At 37.7% G+C, this 19,552-nt stretch overlaps 1 protein-coding gene across 9 annotated transcripts in view; it reads right to left on the bottom strand.

Annotated features, from left to right (window-relative positions):
- The window catches only part of AOPEP (aminopeptidase O (putative)), a 579,142-nt gene that overhangs the window by 479,789 nt on the left and 79,801 nt on the right, over positions 1-19,552 (bottom strand). For all 9 annotated transcript variants that reach the window (XR_007780448.1, XM_050986949.1, XM_030237056.2 and 6 more), the window contains 2 exons: positions 15,937-15,980; positions 9,851-9,911 (listed from right to left, as the gene is read on the bottom strand). Coding sequence is in view for 8 of the 9 variants with exons in the window: in XM_050986949.1 (XP_050842906.1) it covers positions 9,851-9,911; positions 15,937-15,980 (105 nt within the window). In the remaining variant the exon portion in view is untranslated. The remainder of the gene's footprint in view (positions 1-9,850; positions 9,912-15,936; positions 15,981-19,552) is intronic.

The following is a 19,552-nucleotide window of genomic DNA, read 5'->3' on the forward strand; positions in this document are numbered from 1 at the left end:
ACCAATATGTAGTTATTATATACATCCAGAAAAATAACTGCAAGATAAGGCATAACTAACGAGAAATAGCAAGTGTTAACAATCCATAGCTTTAACCTACATTCTGATCCAATAAGAATTATTTTAATGCAAGAAAAATGTTTGGGTGTCCTCTGTAAAACCTGGGTGAAGATGTGCTAAAGATTATTCAAGAGTTTAGTAAGACCATTCTTTTAAAAAATGTATTTCAGTGCGGTTGGTTTGTTAGTTACTGACCATAACTGTTAGCCTGTGAAGCATTTTCCTGTAGAGCTATCCCTTTACCTGTACTTTTGTCTTAGTAAAAGGAAACAGGAAATCTATAAAGCTTGTAACTGGGGCAAAAGCCAGGGCCCTTCTTAACAACATGTTGCTTTAGCAGAAATTATATTAAGGACTTGAACTGCTGCTGTAACATCTTCCTACAATTTATAAAACCACAGAAATACTCTACTTGCATTGATTTAGAACCCTTCAAAAATTACATTTCAGTTCAAATTTTTAAACAGTTTTCTGTGAGTTTCTTTTGCAATCCAGTTCTTCTTCAAATAGGGCAATTGTGGAATCACAGAATGGTGTGGATTGAAAAGCAGCTTTATATAGTCCTAACTCATCTGCTGTGGGTAGGGCACATTCCAACATTGACCAGGTTGCTCAAATCCATTTACAAACAAAACCAGAAATACTATTAATAAACTAATATTCACCACCAGATGATTTCTTTTGACTGTGTATTTCCAGACATGTTGATGATTTACAAATAAGTCCATTAGTATATGGACATTAAACTATTGCTTTATCACAGCCACAAAAAGCAGTGCAGATAGGAGAAAAGAACTAGCAAAAATAAATGGCATCATTTTTACTGCTCTGACTGCTGGAAGCTGTACTCCAGTGTCCATTCAAGATTAGAAAACATGGCATAATAGTCTTGCAAGATACACTAAGAGTTGCACATACTCTGAAATATCTGTTGGCAATTCCAACCTTAATCAGGAAATACTGTTTAGCAGAGGAATGCTAAGAAGGTGGGTAGGGAACTGGAACATCTCACTTGCAGGAAAGGCTGAGGGAGCTGGGCCTGTTCAGCCTCCAGAAAAGATGACTGAGAGGGGACCTTGTCAATGTCTGTGAGTATCTGAAGGGAGGGTGTCAGTGGTATGGATCCAAGTCTCCTTGGTGGTGCTGAGCAATAGCAGAAGAGGCAATAGGCAGAAACTGGTGCACAGGAAGTTCCACCTGAACATGAGGAATAAATTTACTGTGTGGCTGACCAAACACTGGAACAGGCTGCCCAGAAAGGTTGTGGAGTCTCCCTCACTGGAGATATTCAAGAACTGCCTGGATGCAATCCTGTGGAATGTGCTCTAGGATGACCCTGCTTGAGTCGGGAGGTTGGACCAGATGACCCCCTGTGGTCCTTTTCAACCTGACTCATTATGTGATATTGAGACTTGTATGTTACAGTGTAGGATATATTGGAAACTAAAAATCATGAAGTAGGAGTCCAACCACTCTATTTCCACCCCCCCCCCCCCGCTCCCCCCCCCTTTTTTTTTAACTGGAGAGTGAATGTGAAGAAGACGATTTTCATTATACAAGATACCAACTGAAATACACCAGCCAATAAAGAATCAATATCGGAAATTTACCTGTAAATAATAGCATGTGCCACTTCAAAAGCAAAAGTGATTTAAACTGGAATGAGTTAAATACATTTAGAAGTTCATGCAATGCAGAGACTACCTAATGTTTATTCATCTACTTGTCAAACAGTGTACAACAGAGTTCAAAAAAGGGGAACGACTTAAAGCTTATTTTAAAAAGGTTAATTACCTAGGGTAGAATTAAAAAAGCAGGTAGTAGTAATTGGGCAATATAAGACAAAGACAAGTTTGTGCAGAGCTGAGAAAATCTTCCTAAAGAGGCATATACCCTTTTAGCCTTAAATTCTAATTAAACACTGCGCATACTGAAAGAAACAATAGAATTGTACTTAGGAAAGCAAATCATCATGAGCAGGTATGAAGTGGACTACAATGATTTCATAGGTGTTTTCCAGTTGTAAAGTTATTTGGTTCTTCTGATTCTAGTCCTTGCTAGCTTAAGTCATTGTCTAAACTTAGTGTTATTAACTCACTACTATTTGCACAGGGTGAAAAGTTGCTATAATTCCCCAGTGAGTCACTGCTGAGACAGAAGCACATACTAAAGGTTGCATAATTTGATAAAAGGTATTTTCAACCATGCAATATGCTTCACTTTATTTAACACCACCTTGATGCATCCCCAGGGAAAAGCCCACATGAAAGCTTGTATTTGACAACTGCTTTCTTTTCATCTTTTATATTCCTTATTGTTTTGCGTGTGAGAAAACCCTGCTCAGCAAGCCTGAAACCAAGCATTGTGCAGTGGCACTCTTCTGTGTAAGAAAGAATTGGCCAGGTTATAACCAAACTTTTTTTTCATAACATTAATCTTTAATGCTTTAGAAAATAACAAATTGAAAATGTTAGGTGGTATGCAGAATTACTTTTTTATGGCAGCAAGCCAAATTCTGATTTTATTTATTCATATGACCCCCTTACATCAACTTATTCTTGATTACTGCTAGTATATAACTGAGCCTGGAAACTAGCCCAGTATTTAGAAAGTATCAGATAACTTCCTAGAGTGAAACAGTAATAGAAACTGACAAAAATTAAAGTTTCAACAGTTTTAAGCTGCAAGTATAAAGGGGCATATGTGTATATCTATATCTATATCATCTCTATCTATGAATCTACAATTCCCTGCACAGAGTTGGAGAAAGAGTTTGGAATGGCAGATGTAACAAAGCACAAGTAAAGGAGAAGAGGATCTTCAGTTAGACAGATGACATGACTTATGACCATAAAGAATATAAAATGTAAAGAATATAAGATTCCTGTACCCCAAGGAAGATGGTAAAACTGCTTAAGCAGTCTAGGGAGTGTAAAGTATTTACCCTTATGAGTCTTTTGCATACCTTTTTGTACCCTTACAGTGTCCTTAAGCTACAAACTGTTGCAAAGATAGTGAACTAAGGGGTGAGTTAAGAACTCTGGTTTTAAGTGACCCTTTGGTTACTGAATTTTAAAGAGTACCAGTTGCATACAGGGGATAGATTTGAATATAAACACAGAAGAGAATTCTTGAAATCCGTTTGATAGCTACTGCTATAAATTAACAACTTGAGGTGAATTTTTTTTATGCTCAGTGAATGACATTAATTTCCTGTCCAAAATCCACCAAAACATGGAAATAAAAACACAGAAACACCACAGCAAGTATAAAATACAAAAACTCTTGTAGGAGAGAGATATAAAGCAACCATGTTGGGACTTAAGTACAGCATGATGCACATTTTCCAATTCCATTAAGAAGTACAGTCTCTCCAGTAAGGAGGTTTCTCTGAAAATGCAGTGAAGTCTTTGTATTTGTAATTTTAAAAGACAAGTAATTTCTGATAGGAGGGGCTGCAGTATTAAGAGTGTCATGCTACAGGCTCCAGAACCAGCATAACAAGGGTTATAAGCAGAAAGGCGTTGGATCTTGTGTGTAGGATGCTGTTTCTATGCCTTTGGGACGTCTTTGAAGCAGATATCCAACAGCTGCTTTTCATTTCCTTCACTACTGAAAGAAGGTAATCAGTTGGGTACTTTCTACCTCATCCTGCTCAGACTGACTGACTGGCTCTGTTGTATGACTGTGCCCAAAGGAGCTGACAAAAACCTTCCTGTGAACACATCCTAGTCCACTCACCTAGTAAACCATATGAGAGAGACTAAATTCTGTGCCATTCCCAGAGTGATATGTATAACGCAGTTGATCTGTAGTTCATGTGCGTGCAATTTATAATGTAGTTCATTTGCATGTAAGTTGTGTTCTTATGTGCCTTCATATAGATTCATCAAATTAGCCAGGCTATTAGTTTGTTGAAATAATCTAAATACTTTTAAATGTGGAGGGATAGAATGTAAGAAAATAAAGACAGTGCAGAAGGTGATCTCACACCTGAGGAGTTGCAGCTGTACTAATCACCAAAGATTAGGAACAGGCCTGCCCTTAATAGGTCACAGCTGTGTCCAATAAGAAGAGTGCTACAAAAGAGAGGGTTAGCTGGTTGAGGAGAGCGTTGGGGTTTGTTGGCTGTGAAGAAGAAGGAGTCAGTGCTGTGAGGAGCTGCCCATGAGAAATTGCTAGAAGGTATAAGACTTTTGAAAAATGATGACAATGATTGGTGAGCCTGACATGATCCCACAGTGATTTGGGCAGAGAACTGTAGAGAGAGCAGTAAGGAGGTGATCCTGTTGTGGTGTGGGGAAAAAGGACTTAAATATTAAGCAATATGATTCAGGATGATGACTGCAGACCTAAGAGAAATAAGACGGTGGAGCTTAGGAGCTGAGCAGGCGGACCAAGAGCCTGGGAGCCTAAAACTCCAGATGAGTTGTAGCCAGGCAGACCTGAACCTGAAAAAAATGCAGGCAGACCTAAGAGCCTAGAAGTCTGGACAATGTATGAGACACCACCCCCAAGAAGAAGGGTGCTGGATATGAGGGGTGGATGCTACACACTTTACTTATTTGGCGCGTTGGAGCCAGCCCTGCACCCCTCTGCCAAGGTATGGCCACAGTCCAGCAGAGACCCAGGACAGTGCCAGGTTTCCCCAGAATGGCAGTGTGTGCAGCAGGATGCAAGCTGTAACATGGAGCTCTGAAAAGCAGAGTCAGAGCTGCACAGACAATATGTAAGAGAAGCCTTCTAAAATTGTATAGTGGCCATCTCCACAGTGACCTGATGTGATTTGGGATTGGGCTGTAGGGGGAGGTGCAGCTGGAGATGGAGCCCAGCATAACATTGAGAGCAGCAGGGGATGCTGCCTGGTCCGGACCTGACAGATTTCAACTCCTGGAGTACAGGTGAGCCGCTGGGGGCGCAATAAAAAGTAACATGGCAGTGTGTGCAGCAAGACACAAGCTGTGTGATAGAAGTAGCAAATGGCATAGCCATTCAGCAGCCATGCCTCAGCAATAGCATAGCCTCTGTGAAGTACAGGGGGAGGTTTGCAAAGTTGCTGCTACATGAGCACTGGAACAAAAGCAACATGGAGCTCTGGGAGGCAGAGTCAGAGCAGTGCAGACAACATGTAAGAGAAGCCTCCTAAAATTGTATGGTGGCCATCCCCACAGTAACCCGATGTGATTGGGGATTGGGCTGTAGGGTGAGGTGCAGCCAGAGATGGAGCCCAGCGTAGCACTGAGAGCAGCAGGGGATGCTGCCTGGTCTGGACCTGATAGACTTCGACACCTGGAGTACAGGTGAGCCGCTGGGGACACAATGAAAAATAGCATATCAAGAGAAGAACAGATTGCTTCATCTACATGGAAAACAGAGCAGGGCAAGAGAGACTTGCGGTGGCCAACTAATACAACAAAGAACTATACAAGAAATAAGGAAATTATTAAAACAGCAGTTAGAGCTAGAGACAGAGTAGATCTATCATTCAGTATGGTGTATTCATTTGCTGATGAAACGTGAATTTTCTTTGTGAATTGCAACTATTAATCTTTGATTAAGCACAAGTAGAAAGTTTATAATCCATAAGCATAACTATGTTCAACAGATACTGGATTGATGTTGTTCAAGTCATATAGCTATTGATAAAATTCTGTAAGTGTTGATTTGTTACTACCCTAATACACAGTCTTTAACTTATTCTTGTGAGTTGCCTTATAAAGCTGTACAGCTATTGATATTGTCAATATTCTAGAAGTGTAAGAGTTTCTGATAATATGTAATGTAAGTTTGAGTAATGAATCCAGGTCAGTCCACAGACACATTCTGAAATTAAACAGAAATTACACAAAAGATGTTTGTACTGGGTTTACTATCTTTTGCAGGGCCCTCTGCAAAAGATAGTAAACACAGCATTAGTTTATGAAAAACCTTAAGTTGATGTTCTAGACTGTGAAAAGCAAAACTAAATCAGAACTTAGAGACATACGTTCTTACTGTGATGTGTTGCCTAAACATTTGTATAACTGAAATATGTGAATATGTTATAATATTAATTTACTCAAACATATCTTTCCAGAGATGCTGCAACTTTGTAATTAAAAGAAAAGGGGGAATTGTGGAAGGATAGAATGTAAGAAAATAAAGATAGTGCAGAAGGTGATCTCACACCTAAGGAGTTGCAGCTTTACTAATCACTAAAGATTGGGAACAGGCCTGCCCTTGGTAGGCCACAGCTGTGTCCAATAAAAAGAGTGCTACAAAAGAGAGGGTTAGCTGGTTAAGGAGAGCGTTGGGGTTTGTTGGCCATGCTGTGGAGAGAGTTGTTGGCTGTGAAGAAGGAGTCAGTGCTGTGAGGAGCTGCCCATGAGAAATCACCGAGAAGGTATGAGACTTTTGAAATATGATGACAACATTTAAAGGTCCTATAAACCACACAAGTAGATCTACAGTATTTACAGCTCTGTAATCAGTAATTATGGTCATACTTACACTATAACTACTAACATATTGAGAGCTACTAAGCAACCTCTACAGTCTGGATTTCAGGAGTAAAGGCTCTCTCTAATGATTTAAAGCATGAAGGAAATAAGGTTTCCTATTCACTGAATGACAACTCCAGTTCTTCCAATAAAATGGAAGTTGGGTCCTATAAGAACCTGGCAAGTGATGAAGACAACAAGTATAAATCATCTTGTATAGGGAAGAAGGTGGATCCTGGGAACTACTGACTTGTCAGCATTGTCTCTGTGACTGGGAAGATCATGGGGGGCAGAGAAGTGATTTGAGACACCCAGCAGGACCTCACCAAGGGCAAGTCCTGCTGACCAACTCAGTAGCCTTCTCTGGCTCCACCAGTGGACAAGGGAAGGGCTACAGATGTCATTTATCTGGACCTCTGTAAAGCCTTTGACACGAAATCCTTCTGTCTCAGTTGGAGAGGGAGCAAATTGATGGGTGGACTACTAGATGGATAAGAAAGTGATTGGCCAGTTGCATCTAGAGGGTAGTGGTCAATGGGTCAGAGTCTGAATGGACATCAGTGACAAGTGGGGTCCCTCAGAGGTCAGTATTAGGACCTGTGTTATTTAGTATCTTCATTAATGACAGTGACAAAAGGATCAAGTGCACCTCAGCAAATTTGTGGATGACACCAGAGTGGTGCTGTTGACACACCTGAAGGACAGGATGCCATCCAGAGGGACCTGGACAAGCTCAAGAACTGGGCCCATGTGACTCTCCTGAGGTTTAGCAAGACCAAGTTCCACGTGCTGCACCCGGGTTGGGGCTATCCCTGGAACCAGCACAGGCTGGGGGATGAACAGATGGAGAGCAGCCCTGCCCAGAAGGACTTGGGGGTGCTGGTTGGTGAGAGGCTGGACATGACCCAGCCATGGGCACTCCCAGCCCAGAAAGCCAAACGTGTCCTGGGCTGCATCCAGAGCAGCGTGGGCAGCAGCGCCAGGGAGGGGATTCTGCCCCTCTGCTCTGCTCTGGTCAGAGCCCACCTGGAACCCTGCATCCAGCTCTGGGGTCCCAGCACAGAAAGGACATGGACTGTGGGAATGAGTCTGGAGGAGAGTCACGAAGATGATCAGAGGGATGTAGCACCTCTCCTGTGAAAAAGGGCTGAGAGAGTTGGGTTTGTTCAGCCTGGAAAAGAGAAACAGTGACCTAATTGCAGCCTTCCAGTACATGAAAGGAGCCTACAAGAAAAATGGAAAAATGCATTTTACAGAGTATGTAGTGACAGCACGAGGGGGAGTGGATTCAACTTGAGATAGTAGTTTTAGATGAGATATGAGGAGGAAGTTTTTTACTATGAGAGTGGTGAGGCATTATAACAGGTTTTCCAGAAAAGCTGTGTATGCTCCATCCCTGAAAGTGTTCAAGGCCAGATTGGGACTCTGAGCAACCTGTCTAGTGGAAGGTGTCCATGGCATGGGGTTTGGAATTAGATGGTCTTTAATGTCCCTTTCAACCCAAAGCATTTACAATTTTATGATCAACAATATTATTGAGGAGGTAGAAAGAGAGAGAAGAGGCTGACCTCTTCAGTTTGCGGCTGCTCAGAATTAGCAAAATTTGAGTTGACATTTTTTATACAGAACAGCCAAATTACTAGGGATAACTCTTCAGTCATTAAAAAAAATTTAAAACAACTTACAAACCTGCTGGGTGTGGAAATATTTTTGAGACATGTTTTTTTAATGCAAGCAACAGATACTTGCAGGGTGTAATGAAACTACTCGCTATTCATTCTGAGCAACTTGTGGTATTCAGGAGAACAGAATTTAGTTTGCACATTAGTCAAAACCATTTCCAATTCTTTAGTCTGCTTCTGTCTTTCTAATTTGTGATTTTAAGTTGATTGTCAGACATTAATAAAGCACATCCTCAAAAAGATATGTGTAGATAAAAATGCAAGAAAACTCAATGTTTCAGGAGCCAGTTCAGCCTCTTACAGCTACAGCTATGCAACATCAATCTCTTCCATATACTTGAATCAGCTGTTTGACAATGTGTGCCATTTTTTTTACCAAAAATAAAACCTTGGTCGAACATAGAATTAAAATCAAAGTCCTCTTCTAGAAAATTACTGAGCATCCAGATGTATGATGATTCTATCCCTTCCTTTCCTACCTTCTAATTAAAGTTAACTTTATTTTCAGTAACTTTATAACAAAAACCAAAATCTGCCTTGATTTTACAGCATATTCAAATAGTCTCAAAGCATTTTGATCTCGCATCTTTCCCAAAAGCATTCTACAGCATACAGGGATCACTGGACATGCACATCTCTCAAGCTGTCAAGGGAAGAGCTCAACCAGAGTGTCTGGGTGCAGATCAGGTTCTCTGAGCACTGTCAGAGCTCTCCAGTTTTGTCCATTCTACCTGCAAACATGCTCACTCAGTCATGCTGCCTAAGCATCTGTGCTTTTGCACATAGAAACCAGAACTTAACATTCTAACTTTTAAAAGTCGGTGTTGTTTTTTTTTTTAAAACACTAATGCAAGTGGAAACAAACTCAAGCACCAGGCAGGATAAATCACAACCATCCTAGGGGGTGCCTGCTAGGGGAAATCAGTTAGAAACTGAGTCTTGAGCGTATGCTAAGAGTTACTTTATATAAAATTGGGTTTTGTGAAGATTAATGTACAGATACCATTTGTTATCTCATCCCAGTTTTGGTCCAGAATGAATAATCAGAGAATTCACATAGCACAGATGCAACTAAGCATTCAGTTCACAGAATTTAAAATATTTTAAAAAATTCAACATTAAAAGCATAAAACAAAGCTCAGTCTCAATGCTGATGTCTCAATAATAGATGTTATCCATGCTATCTGTGTAATCTATGTTATCTATGCAGCAGATTTATAAGCAAGTTACAAAATTCACATGTCATCAAAATAAAAATAATTTAACATTTTACTGCTGTCAGTAATGCTTTCAAGTAATTCATATTGCAACATCTGTGAACAATGGTCCTTGCATTTAGTAGGTTCCATCATTATACTTTAAAGTATACTTTCATATGACTACAGTATTAATTTATAGGATAAATTTTGTAAGATTTGCCCTTTGGCAGGTTTGTTGAGACCATTGTAGAAGAAAAAACCTGCAAGTGGTAAAAGCTAAAGCCATACAAAGATGTGGGAAGCAGTCATCATCAAAACTGTTTATTTAATATCATACCTGTTATAAGATCAGGTAGTGATTTAAAAATAAATAATATAATGAGAAAATCAAGGCTCCAGAAAGAACTGTGACCTGGTATTTTATATTTACCTTTGGTATTCCAGAAGTATCCAGCCAGTTCTGGAAGATACTTTCTACAGTTAACCCAGACCTTAAAAAAAAAAAAAAATTAGAAAATATGCAAAAAAACCCATGCTTTTTCAAGTGAAAAATAACCCTTTAGGAGCTGGGCAATGCTTCTAAATTCATGTATTGGTTGTACTGAAGTGATACAACATTCTTGGTTTGTTTTTTTTTAATGAATAAACCATCAGAGGTCCTATGAGCAACTTAAGTGTAGATCAGGTTTTGTGTACATAAAAGTCAAATCATAAATTTATTGCTGATAAAGATTGATGGGAAAAGTGTTATGTGGTAATCTACATCAATGAAACATGTAAAGTATGAAGGAGTGCTCTACTTCTTGTTACATGGATAAACTTCAGGGTTTTAGAAAGCACTGATGGATATTAAGTCTCAATGTTACTAAATGTCTAATTTACTTTAGTTTAGTCCTTTCTGCACTTTCTTTATATCCTGATTCACAGTGAAGTCATAGAGTAGTCTGGAGCTTTATTTCCCTGCAAAAGGAAATAGTTTGTCATTATGAAGCTGTGTCAGACTGAAATAACCACACACCTAAGTATTTGTAAATTCAGAAACTATATTTGCACTTTTACATTTGTAGACAGCTATTGTGGTATTTGCTTCATCTCTGGTGGAAGATTTCCCAACTTCTAGGGAAGCCAAATAAAAATACATAAATAAAATAAAAATAATTTTAAAAAATTTCACACATGCAAGTAGTGAGAAAATGAAGTTGAGTAAGCCCTCAGTGAATACAAATAATCTGAGAATCAGAACATATGTGTATGGTCCCATGTATGGTAATGCCTTGGCAAGATTAATTCTAAGCCTTGCAGTTACTTTCACATATGTAATGTAGACTCAACCAACAAATCATTAATGAAAAGAACAGTAATTTCCAAGCTCTGAATCAGGAAGGCAAACAACTCAATAAACAATTTTAACTGACCAGATGATTTAAATAATGAGCAGTCAAGAAGGAGCATTTCTTCATAGCCAGGATTCTGAATTTTCAGGAAAACACCATTGTGTGTGTTAGATCACTGTATAAATCAATTTTCTACAGAAAACCGAACATATATGTGATGCTTGTGTGTTAAAATAAAGGACTAAACATGATCCTTGTTATTTGTGCACACTTTTTAAATTTGAACAATAGAACATTTGACTGCTAATCTCTCAGGCTATAATTATCTTCATCTTACCACTGTGCTCTAAAAATTGTTGTCTAGTCTTAATTCAGATTATCTGAGTGTCTTGACTGGGAAGTGATACAGAGATATTTCCAGTCAGTCCATTTACTTCCCCAGAAGAAGATGGTCTTGATTTCTTATTTCTGTCTGTTTACTGAAAAGGGTGTGTACAGACCTAGCTTAAAACCAGATACCAAAATGTTATATAGGCAAAGGTCAGTCACTTGGACAGTACCATTTATTCTGTCTCAAGAAGCATAAGCAGAACAAAATTTTTTGTTATTTCTTGTTGTATGAATTAAACCCAATACAGCTTAGTGTTCTCATGCTGAAGCAGAGCTAGAAGATGGGAAAAAATCCCCTTAGTTGCACATTTAATTTGTCTTACCAAGGCATAAGAAACACAGCTTCACCGTGTCAGCTAATCCCTTCCTCCCCCGCCATCCCCAGAAACTAAACCTATAGGGTGAGAAAAAAAATCTCCACAAAATAACCTATGTTATATTTGCTATGTAGAGCTGGTTAATATACCCTCTATTTAATTTCAGAAACTGACTTAGAAATGAGCTTATGACACTCAGGCGAATCACACTGCTCTGACCACACACTAATCCAGGCATAAACCACTAGAAATTTTCTCAGTATCTCCTAAAACATTGTATTTTTCTCAAGAGCAAAACCAGTAACACTGTTTTTTCTCTGCCTGCAAAACCCAAAGTTTCAGAAAAACACCTGTCATACGACAATATGCAATCTTCTTTGTTTGTACTTGCACAGAAGTACTTTTTAAAATTCCAAATTAGGATATCAAAAAATCAACTTGTTTAAGAGGGATTCACTATTTAAAAAAAAATACAATAGTAATGAGCAGACTATTGCAAAGATCAACTCTGAATCTCTTAATTGTCAGTGCTGAAGAATTATGAAGATGTTGCAAATGCTTCTGCTAAATTGTTTGACTTAGAAATAATCCCCCAAAAATTATCACAAACAGACTGCCATCTCAAAACAAGTGTCTTAGAGAAAGAACAGAGAGCCTGATATTTTTAGAGGCTGCAGTTCAGTAAGGGCATTTACCACCTGCTTATATTGCGGTTAAGCATCTGTAAGGATCTGGTGTTTGTGTGAATTCCTGAATGGCCTTCTGGTTAAGGTATTGGACAATGGGATCTGTGTTGGGTTGACTAGCACTAACTCTTAAAAGGCCAAGTTTCTTCAATTGCTTTGTACAACAGTTCCCTACTGTAAAATGAGAACGTGGCTACAGCCATTATCTCATCCCTTGTCTATTTGTTTAGATGATAAGCCCAATCAGCCTAGAAATGATCTCCTAACATCACACATACAGTTCAGATTCAACATTTTAAAAGAAAGTCTGTAAAATACTAACATTAATGATAATTTGAAAATTGGCATTATAAAAGATGGCTGTACATGAAGTTTTCACTGCACAAGGCTCTAAGGTACTCCACAAATTTTAACATAAGCCCACTTAATGCCTAAATCAAGGAGAAAAAACATCAAAGTGTGCAACTTCTTTTTTAGGTAAAGGAAAATAGAAAAGTATATCCAACTGAAAATATGCAAACAAGCATATCTGCTTCATACTGCATATCTACATCATACCTGTATACATGTCAGTAATTTTCAAAGTAAGCTATTCCAGCTAAATACGGAGGCATTATTAGAGCAAATCAAATCACATTTACTAGAGATTCTGTCAACTAGACATCCCTTCCTACAGATACATTTTCTTTGGATTTTATCCAGCATATATATTTTGGCTTATTAAAAAAAAAAAAAAAAGAAAAAAGAGGCATCAAAACCACTGGGAATAATTTTTCACAATTATTTGCTTCAGTAGTTAGGTGCCTACCAGCCATTTGTGTCATTCAAAATCACCACATTCACAACAATGTGCATGTGAATCAAAGAAAGCAAATGTGAAATAAAGAGATACACCTTTATAGCTGAGTAATTTGAAATTGCAACATTATTCTAGTACTTAATTGACTATTTGTGAAGACATCCAAGCAATGTGGTCAGTGAATCTGGGTTATTAACAGTACAAATAGCAGAGCTATAACACAAGCCCTCCTTTGTCTATCATGTATTATTAAAACCATAGCTTATTAGTAGATTTGCTTGCTTTATTGAATTAAATTAAATAAAAAATAGCAGCAGAAAACCCCCACGACCAGAACCAACCTGCTTAAAAATATTTTGCAGTCATAAAGTAGCTGCATAAGCAGCAATAACTCAGATTTATCTAAGACTGGTGAAACCCTCTGTTACAAGGGTAAACACTGATTCTTTGCACAGCTCACATGTTGGACAGATGTGGAAAGGATCAACATGCAGAAAGGACTGGGTGCAAGCCTTGGGGAGAATAGAGCCCTGGAGTTTTATCAAATCTAGTGCATTCTGATATACAGACACATAAGAGGGGGTTTCTTGGTTTTGTTTGTTTGGTTTGGTTTGTTTCAATGTAGTGAAGTTTCAAATTATATGAGTAAATAAAATGCCTTGGTGGCATAAAATAAAAAGCAAATAAAATTTCTTGGTGTGAAGTATTGTAGATTTTCCACAGAAAGGCAGGGATAATGTGAGACTCTAGCCAGTGCATGCAGTATTTTAAAAGGCTGTGTAAACAGAGAAGGATAATGATCAATATTTGTTTGTCGTTCTTTCCTTTAGTCCTTCACTCAGACAAATAATCAGTCTTAAAGGCAAGTTAAGAAATTATAAGAGACCAGAAGGTACTGCTCAGCTTATCTGATGTCAGTATTCAGCTGCAGTCCAGAAACAGAAGGATCCTGCCTCACAGCATGGATTCCTGCAGTTAACATGCCTTTATAATTGAGTCAGAGCAGGAAGTGAAGTAGCCCTATAAAGCAGGCAGAGAACTGTCCTCCTCCAAGTACAGAAGGCAGCAAAAATCAATAAAAAGTTACATCTGGATCCTGGAGCTACTCATCACTGTGAATGTAGTAAAACAAAAAGTCTCCTTTGAATAAAAACTAAAGAAATTAAGTACTTGGAGGTGAGAATCTTTTAGATCCAGTCTCTGTATCCAGCAGTAGAAAGCTGAAGTTACACTACTACTCTGTAATAACTACAGAAAATTTCCACACTGTTTCATGATAGTTTTCTGCCAATGTTCATCCTGTTCTCATTACAAAAATCTCCCATAAGCCAAGTTCTACATAGTTTGCCCCTGTTGCCACAGCTGAGGGCAAGATTTGGTTTGATTACCTACTACAAATGTCTCTTTATTTCTGGTTTTTTTATGATTAAGACCAGCCTCCACCACAAACTTCAGTGTATTAGAGTGCTTAATACTTGTCAAGTTTGAAGTGTGTCGTTTAAATGCTTTAAATTTTACTTGGTAGAACTGCACAAGCCTGAGAGGTTTTATGTGCTACACAGTATTTTTGCTCTAATATTGAAAGGCACTTCACTCCTACATCAAACTTTGTGCAAAAAAGCAGTCATCAGCACATGACTGATTTTTATCCTTCCTCCCTTTTTCTTATGTCAGGTGAATATTCCATACTAGCCACAGAATGTATTCAAGAATGAAAAAAACCACTCTCCCAGCAGATTTGAAATGAAGGCCTTCTGTATATCAAGATTTTTTGCATTGCTGCTGATATCTGCCAAGTAATTTTGTCAATAAATAGTTCAGATATATATGACTGTAAAATGAATTACCATATATCTGAAATTTCTTTCATACATTCTGGAATGTGATCTATCACAAATGGAGCCACACTTCTTTTGCATTAGTCTCATTGAAAGTTTAAGTATCTTTTTAGGCAGAAAAATGGACTTTTTTGCAACAACATTTTGCACTGGGTTTAGAGTTCAGAGAAACACAAGTAAAAAATCAAAGGAAGGAAAACAGAAGTTTTTTTAACCTGCCAAAGTCCATTAAAAAAATCACTTTCACATCTATTCCACATAATATGCCTCATTATATTTGGAGTAGAAACTATATTGAATCATATATAGAGAGTATTATCTACTACATCACTGGAGAATCTGAAAGCACCCAAACTAAACTTGAGATGCCACAAAACATATTTTCTCAAGGGCAACAAGCTTCTCTGTTCCTCAACCATCAGGAACAGAAGTGTTTCACTAAAAAACTCAATACATTTGACCTCTATGAATATCATCTTTTTTTTTACTCTGAAGCACTCACACAGAGTGAGTGCTTTTTCAATCCTGGCCTTAAACACTGCATTTTTCAAGTGAATATTTTTTTAAACTGTAACATGTAAAGCTCCTCTACAAAAGACTCTTTATTTGTAGCACAGTCTAGAATAGCACAGAACAACCCAAAATATAAGCCTCAAAGTGCTGCTAACGACTATCATCTTCATTCAGTCACAGTCACACACAGGAGTATTTTGAAGGACATGTCAGGCAATTAATGTTCAATTTACATTCATGTTTTCCATCTTTCCTCATGCAGCACAATCTATGACTGAGAGGGGATGGTACCAGACTATGTGAAAAAATCCATCTTCTCTGGTATCCCAGACCCACAGCAAAGTTCTGGCATCCTTGCTCTAGGGCACCATGTGCCAAAAGCAGCTGGCAGAAGAATCACAGGTTAGTCTGAGCAGGCAGCTATGCCTGGCACTTCAGATTGCATAGTGAATACACAACATCACCTCTGACCTGACAGGCAAGTTAAAGGCACTGTTTGGGGAGAGCATGGTATAGGATAACCATTTGTTGTGTATATATGTAATGGGAATCTTCAGGCCAGCACTATTTCTGGTTAGCACATATTAAAATCTTATTTCTACATATTTCTTTGGCTTTTCTAGCCCAGTTCTTACTTACTGTTTTTGTTTAGGAATGTCTTCCAACAGCATGCTAAGAAAATCCTGGAAAATGAACAGAGGAGCACAGTTAGTATGTTTATGAAGCCATAATCCTGTGTCTTCACTACTAGGGAGAGATTAAAGACTACAGATAACAGAATGACAAGAAAAAGTTTATATATCCACTATGGTGATATAATGACAACATAATGCCTATTGTTATTTATACAATATATATTATATTGTCAGTTTTCCAACCCATTCAAGCAAAGAGTGTCAACATTGAGAGAAAATGGATTTGAAAAGCCTGCTGACTATGTTAACACACTTCCATGTTCCTACTTTTTTACACACACACAACCAAATATAAAACTGTTAAAGGCTGCAGATTTACATACAAAAGCTAAGAAACACCAAATTTAAGGGTGTTTACACTCTCTTCACTGTGCTGATGTTATCACATTGTCCTTAGTTACATAACTACATCAAGCTTTTTCTTCCTTAGTGTGTGTGCCCGATTAGACCACAACTACTCCTCATTCCATGACAAAATTTGCAATATTGCTCACAACCATATTAACTAAGGAGTAAATTCTTCAAATAAAAGGTAGCTAGAATTTCTTTCATGGTTTTACAAAGACAATGCAATGCCAATGGAAGAACATTACTACCATCCTCACTTATACCAGTATGATAAGCCCTCTTAAGAAAGTTACACCTCACATCATTAAAAGGTTCTCTGGCACCCTATGTTCTACATAACTTGATTTTAATGACATTCATTTTGACAGAATACACTCCTTTGAACAATCACATAATAATGGGATTTATTAATATGAATTATTCATCTATATGCTGTTTCATAAAGCCAATGCATCTGCTTTATTAATACTTATCTTTGTGGAGACAAGTTTCATAGGCTAATAATGTTCCTCACTTCAGTATACAAGTACAGGCTGACTGTACTGTGCAACAACAGCAAATTGTTGCTCACTAAGGTCTTGAAGAATGTTTCCTAAAAGGCAGAAATCTTTTATTTATGGATCATGCCATAACAGTCAACAAATGATACTGTTTCTCTGTCTGAGTGTGGCATTGTTAAGGAATCAAAGTAAGACTGCAAATAGAAATTACTGGTAACACAGTTAAGGCTTCCTTCTTTAGATTTTAAGTGAGACTCAGGCTGCATTGCAGTGACTGCAATATTGGCTTATAACAAAAAGTAAATTACATAGTGCTGGGCTCAGTGTTGCCGTGGCAAGAATGCCATCATTAACTGTGACAGGAGTCATTTTGTCCCAGTCACAGTGTATTGAAGACATGATGATGATGATGATGTGTGAAATCCTTAATTTCATACAACTACTTGTAGTTTTGCTGTATGTAAACATTACATTATTCTGTATATAAACAGAGAAATACTGTCTCCTTCCATTTGTGGAAGTTTTGCTGGAGATACAGAGTAAGCTTACATATAAATAAAGGATATGATATAAGAAAGATCATAGTTAGAGTTATTTCAAAAGTGTGTGAATAGTAAACCTGAAGTGATTATCCTTCACACCATTTGCACTGTGTATATATTAATGCAGCTAGATTCCCTGGTTAGATTCCTTCAACTTTTCAAAACCAATCACACAATGTATGGTTTTATAATCTGTATACAATACTATGAAATTAGGCATCTCCTTTGTTTTCCAAACATCAACAAAAAGGCACTGTCATTCTACAGGCCTTCTTAAAATTAGGATTAATATATCATATATTATTTTAACTGCTCAAATTTCAACACTTCAAAACAGAGTAGGAAAGCAAATTACCAGTTAGCTCATATTAGCATGGCTTTTAACATTTGCCTATTATCAAGTCTGCATGACGCATCTCATTATAGGTCTGACTTTTCAGCTGTTTATAATTTTGTCATTTTAACCATCTGGAGTGAAATTTTACTCTCAGGCTACTTTTTCTTCCTCGGCAGATGAAATGGTTCAGAAATGTCCAGGAGAAAACTCAGAGGGTAATGTGGGGGTTTTTAAGATTTGATGCCACTTCTTTAAGATGCTTTAGTTATTTTACAGTTTGAGGCAAAGACTTGTGGATGGCTATGGTAATCATAACTAAATTCTGCATCAGACTATAAAGCAAATTATAGTTTGGGGGTTTTTTTGTTTTTGTTGCAAGTTTCAATGAAGGTATAAAGAATATATGAGTTAGAAACTACATGCTACCTCTGTGCTGCAAGATTAACAAACTGATTAAATAATATAACTTTCTTATATTTCTGTTGTTCTTACCTGGCTAGCGACCCCAAGGCTAGAAAATAACTTTTCTCTGTATAAAGAAACTGTTATTCTGCAGTTTGTGGAATCGTACTGACATTTGGCCAAGCTGAAAAAACCATTGAAAAAATGAATTCAACACATTTTCTAAGGATCTGCTAGCCCCTCCTAATTAAATTCTCTGGTGACTCTCATCCACTCTCACCATAGTCCTGACTGAAGCCAATAACTTTAATCACAGGTTTAACACTGGGCTTCTGCTGGGCAGATCAAATCTGGATACAGACTGTGAATTTGACATCAAGGAGAAATTTTCTTTACTCTGTTAATGGATGTACTGTGTCTGAGTCAAAAGAAATAGAGCCAGGACCCAAAAACTGAGAAGTATGTTGAAGGAAGTAACTGGAAATTAAGACTAGTTAAAGCATTAACTAGATATGTGTGGTGTTAGAAGACCTTTTATTTCATACCAATCGATACTTTATTACTACTCCAACTTTTGTCTTGAGCAACGGCCAGCAAGTTTCTACCCTTGAATTGCTTTAGAGCACTAGGCAAGTACCTCTCCCTGATTACACATATTGATATCAAAAAAAGAACACTCAATATTAAAAGATAAATTATGTCTTAATATTAAAACCTCAAATCCAGACATTTCAAGTCACTTCTACAACCAACAGATACTTTTGTTTAAATTCTCTGACTGGAATATAATGAGGTGGATAAAAACAGTGGAGATGTCCTGACTGAAAGTGATAGGTCCAAATGGACATTCACTTAGCAACAACACTTGCATCCAGTTCCTTGAAGGAATTTTCCACTCAAAGTTAAATAATTCCTAAAAAATATGCAATTTGTAAATAACTAAGTAGCAAATATTAATTTGTCACTTCTGGATAGCTAGCACCCTTCTAGATTCCTGTTTATTTGGAATTCCTTCCCTAGACATTCTTCTGGCTTTTGGTGACAATCCCAGAGTGCACCTCCAAAGAGACAACTTCCTGTCTAGGGTAAGCAAGACTCCCCCTGCCTACATATTTTATTATCAGGCCACAATCATCAGCCAGACAGCTTAACAGTGTAAGCCCCAGGCAAAGCAACCTCCATCTAGCTTCAGTCAAAAGTCAGTTTGTTGCCCTTTATAACCAACAGAACCACAGAGAATCAAACTCCACAAACAATTCAGTTTCCAAGGTATTTTTATTTCAAGATGACATGGAACATGTCATCAACAACTTTAACTCTGTTAGGAGTACCAGCAACCTGCACTTCTTTCTTTTTATTTATAGTCAAAACACTCCAGTCATTATTTTAAAAGTTCACTCAAAGCGATTAGTAAGTGAAATCTCTCATAAA

The sequence above is a fragment of the Serinus canaria genome, chromosome Z (assembly GCF_022539315.1).
Source record: "Serinus canaria isolate serCan28SL12 chromosome Z, serCan2020, whole genome shotgun sequence".
Classification (NCBI taxonomy): domain Eukaryota; kingdom Metazoa; phylum Chordata; class Aves; order Passeriformes; family Fringillidae; genus Serinus; species Serinus canaria.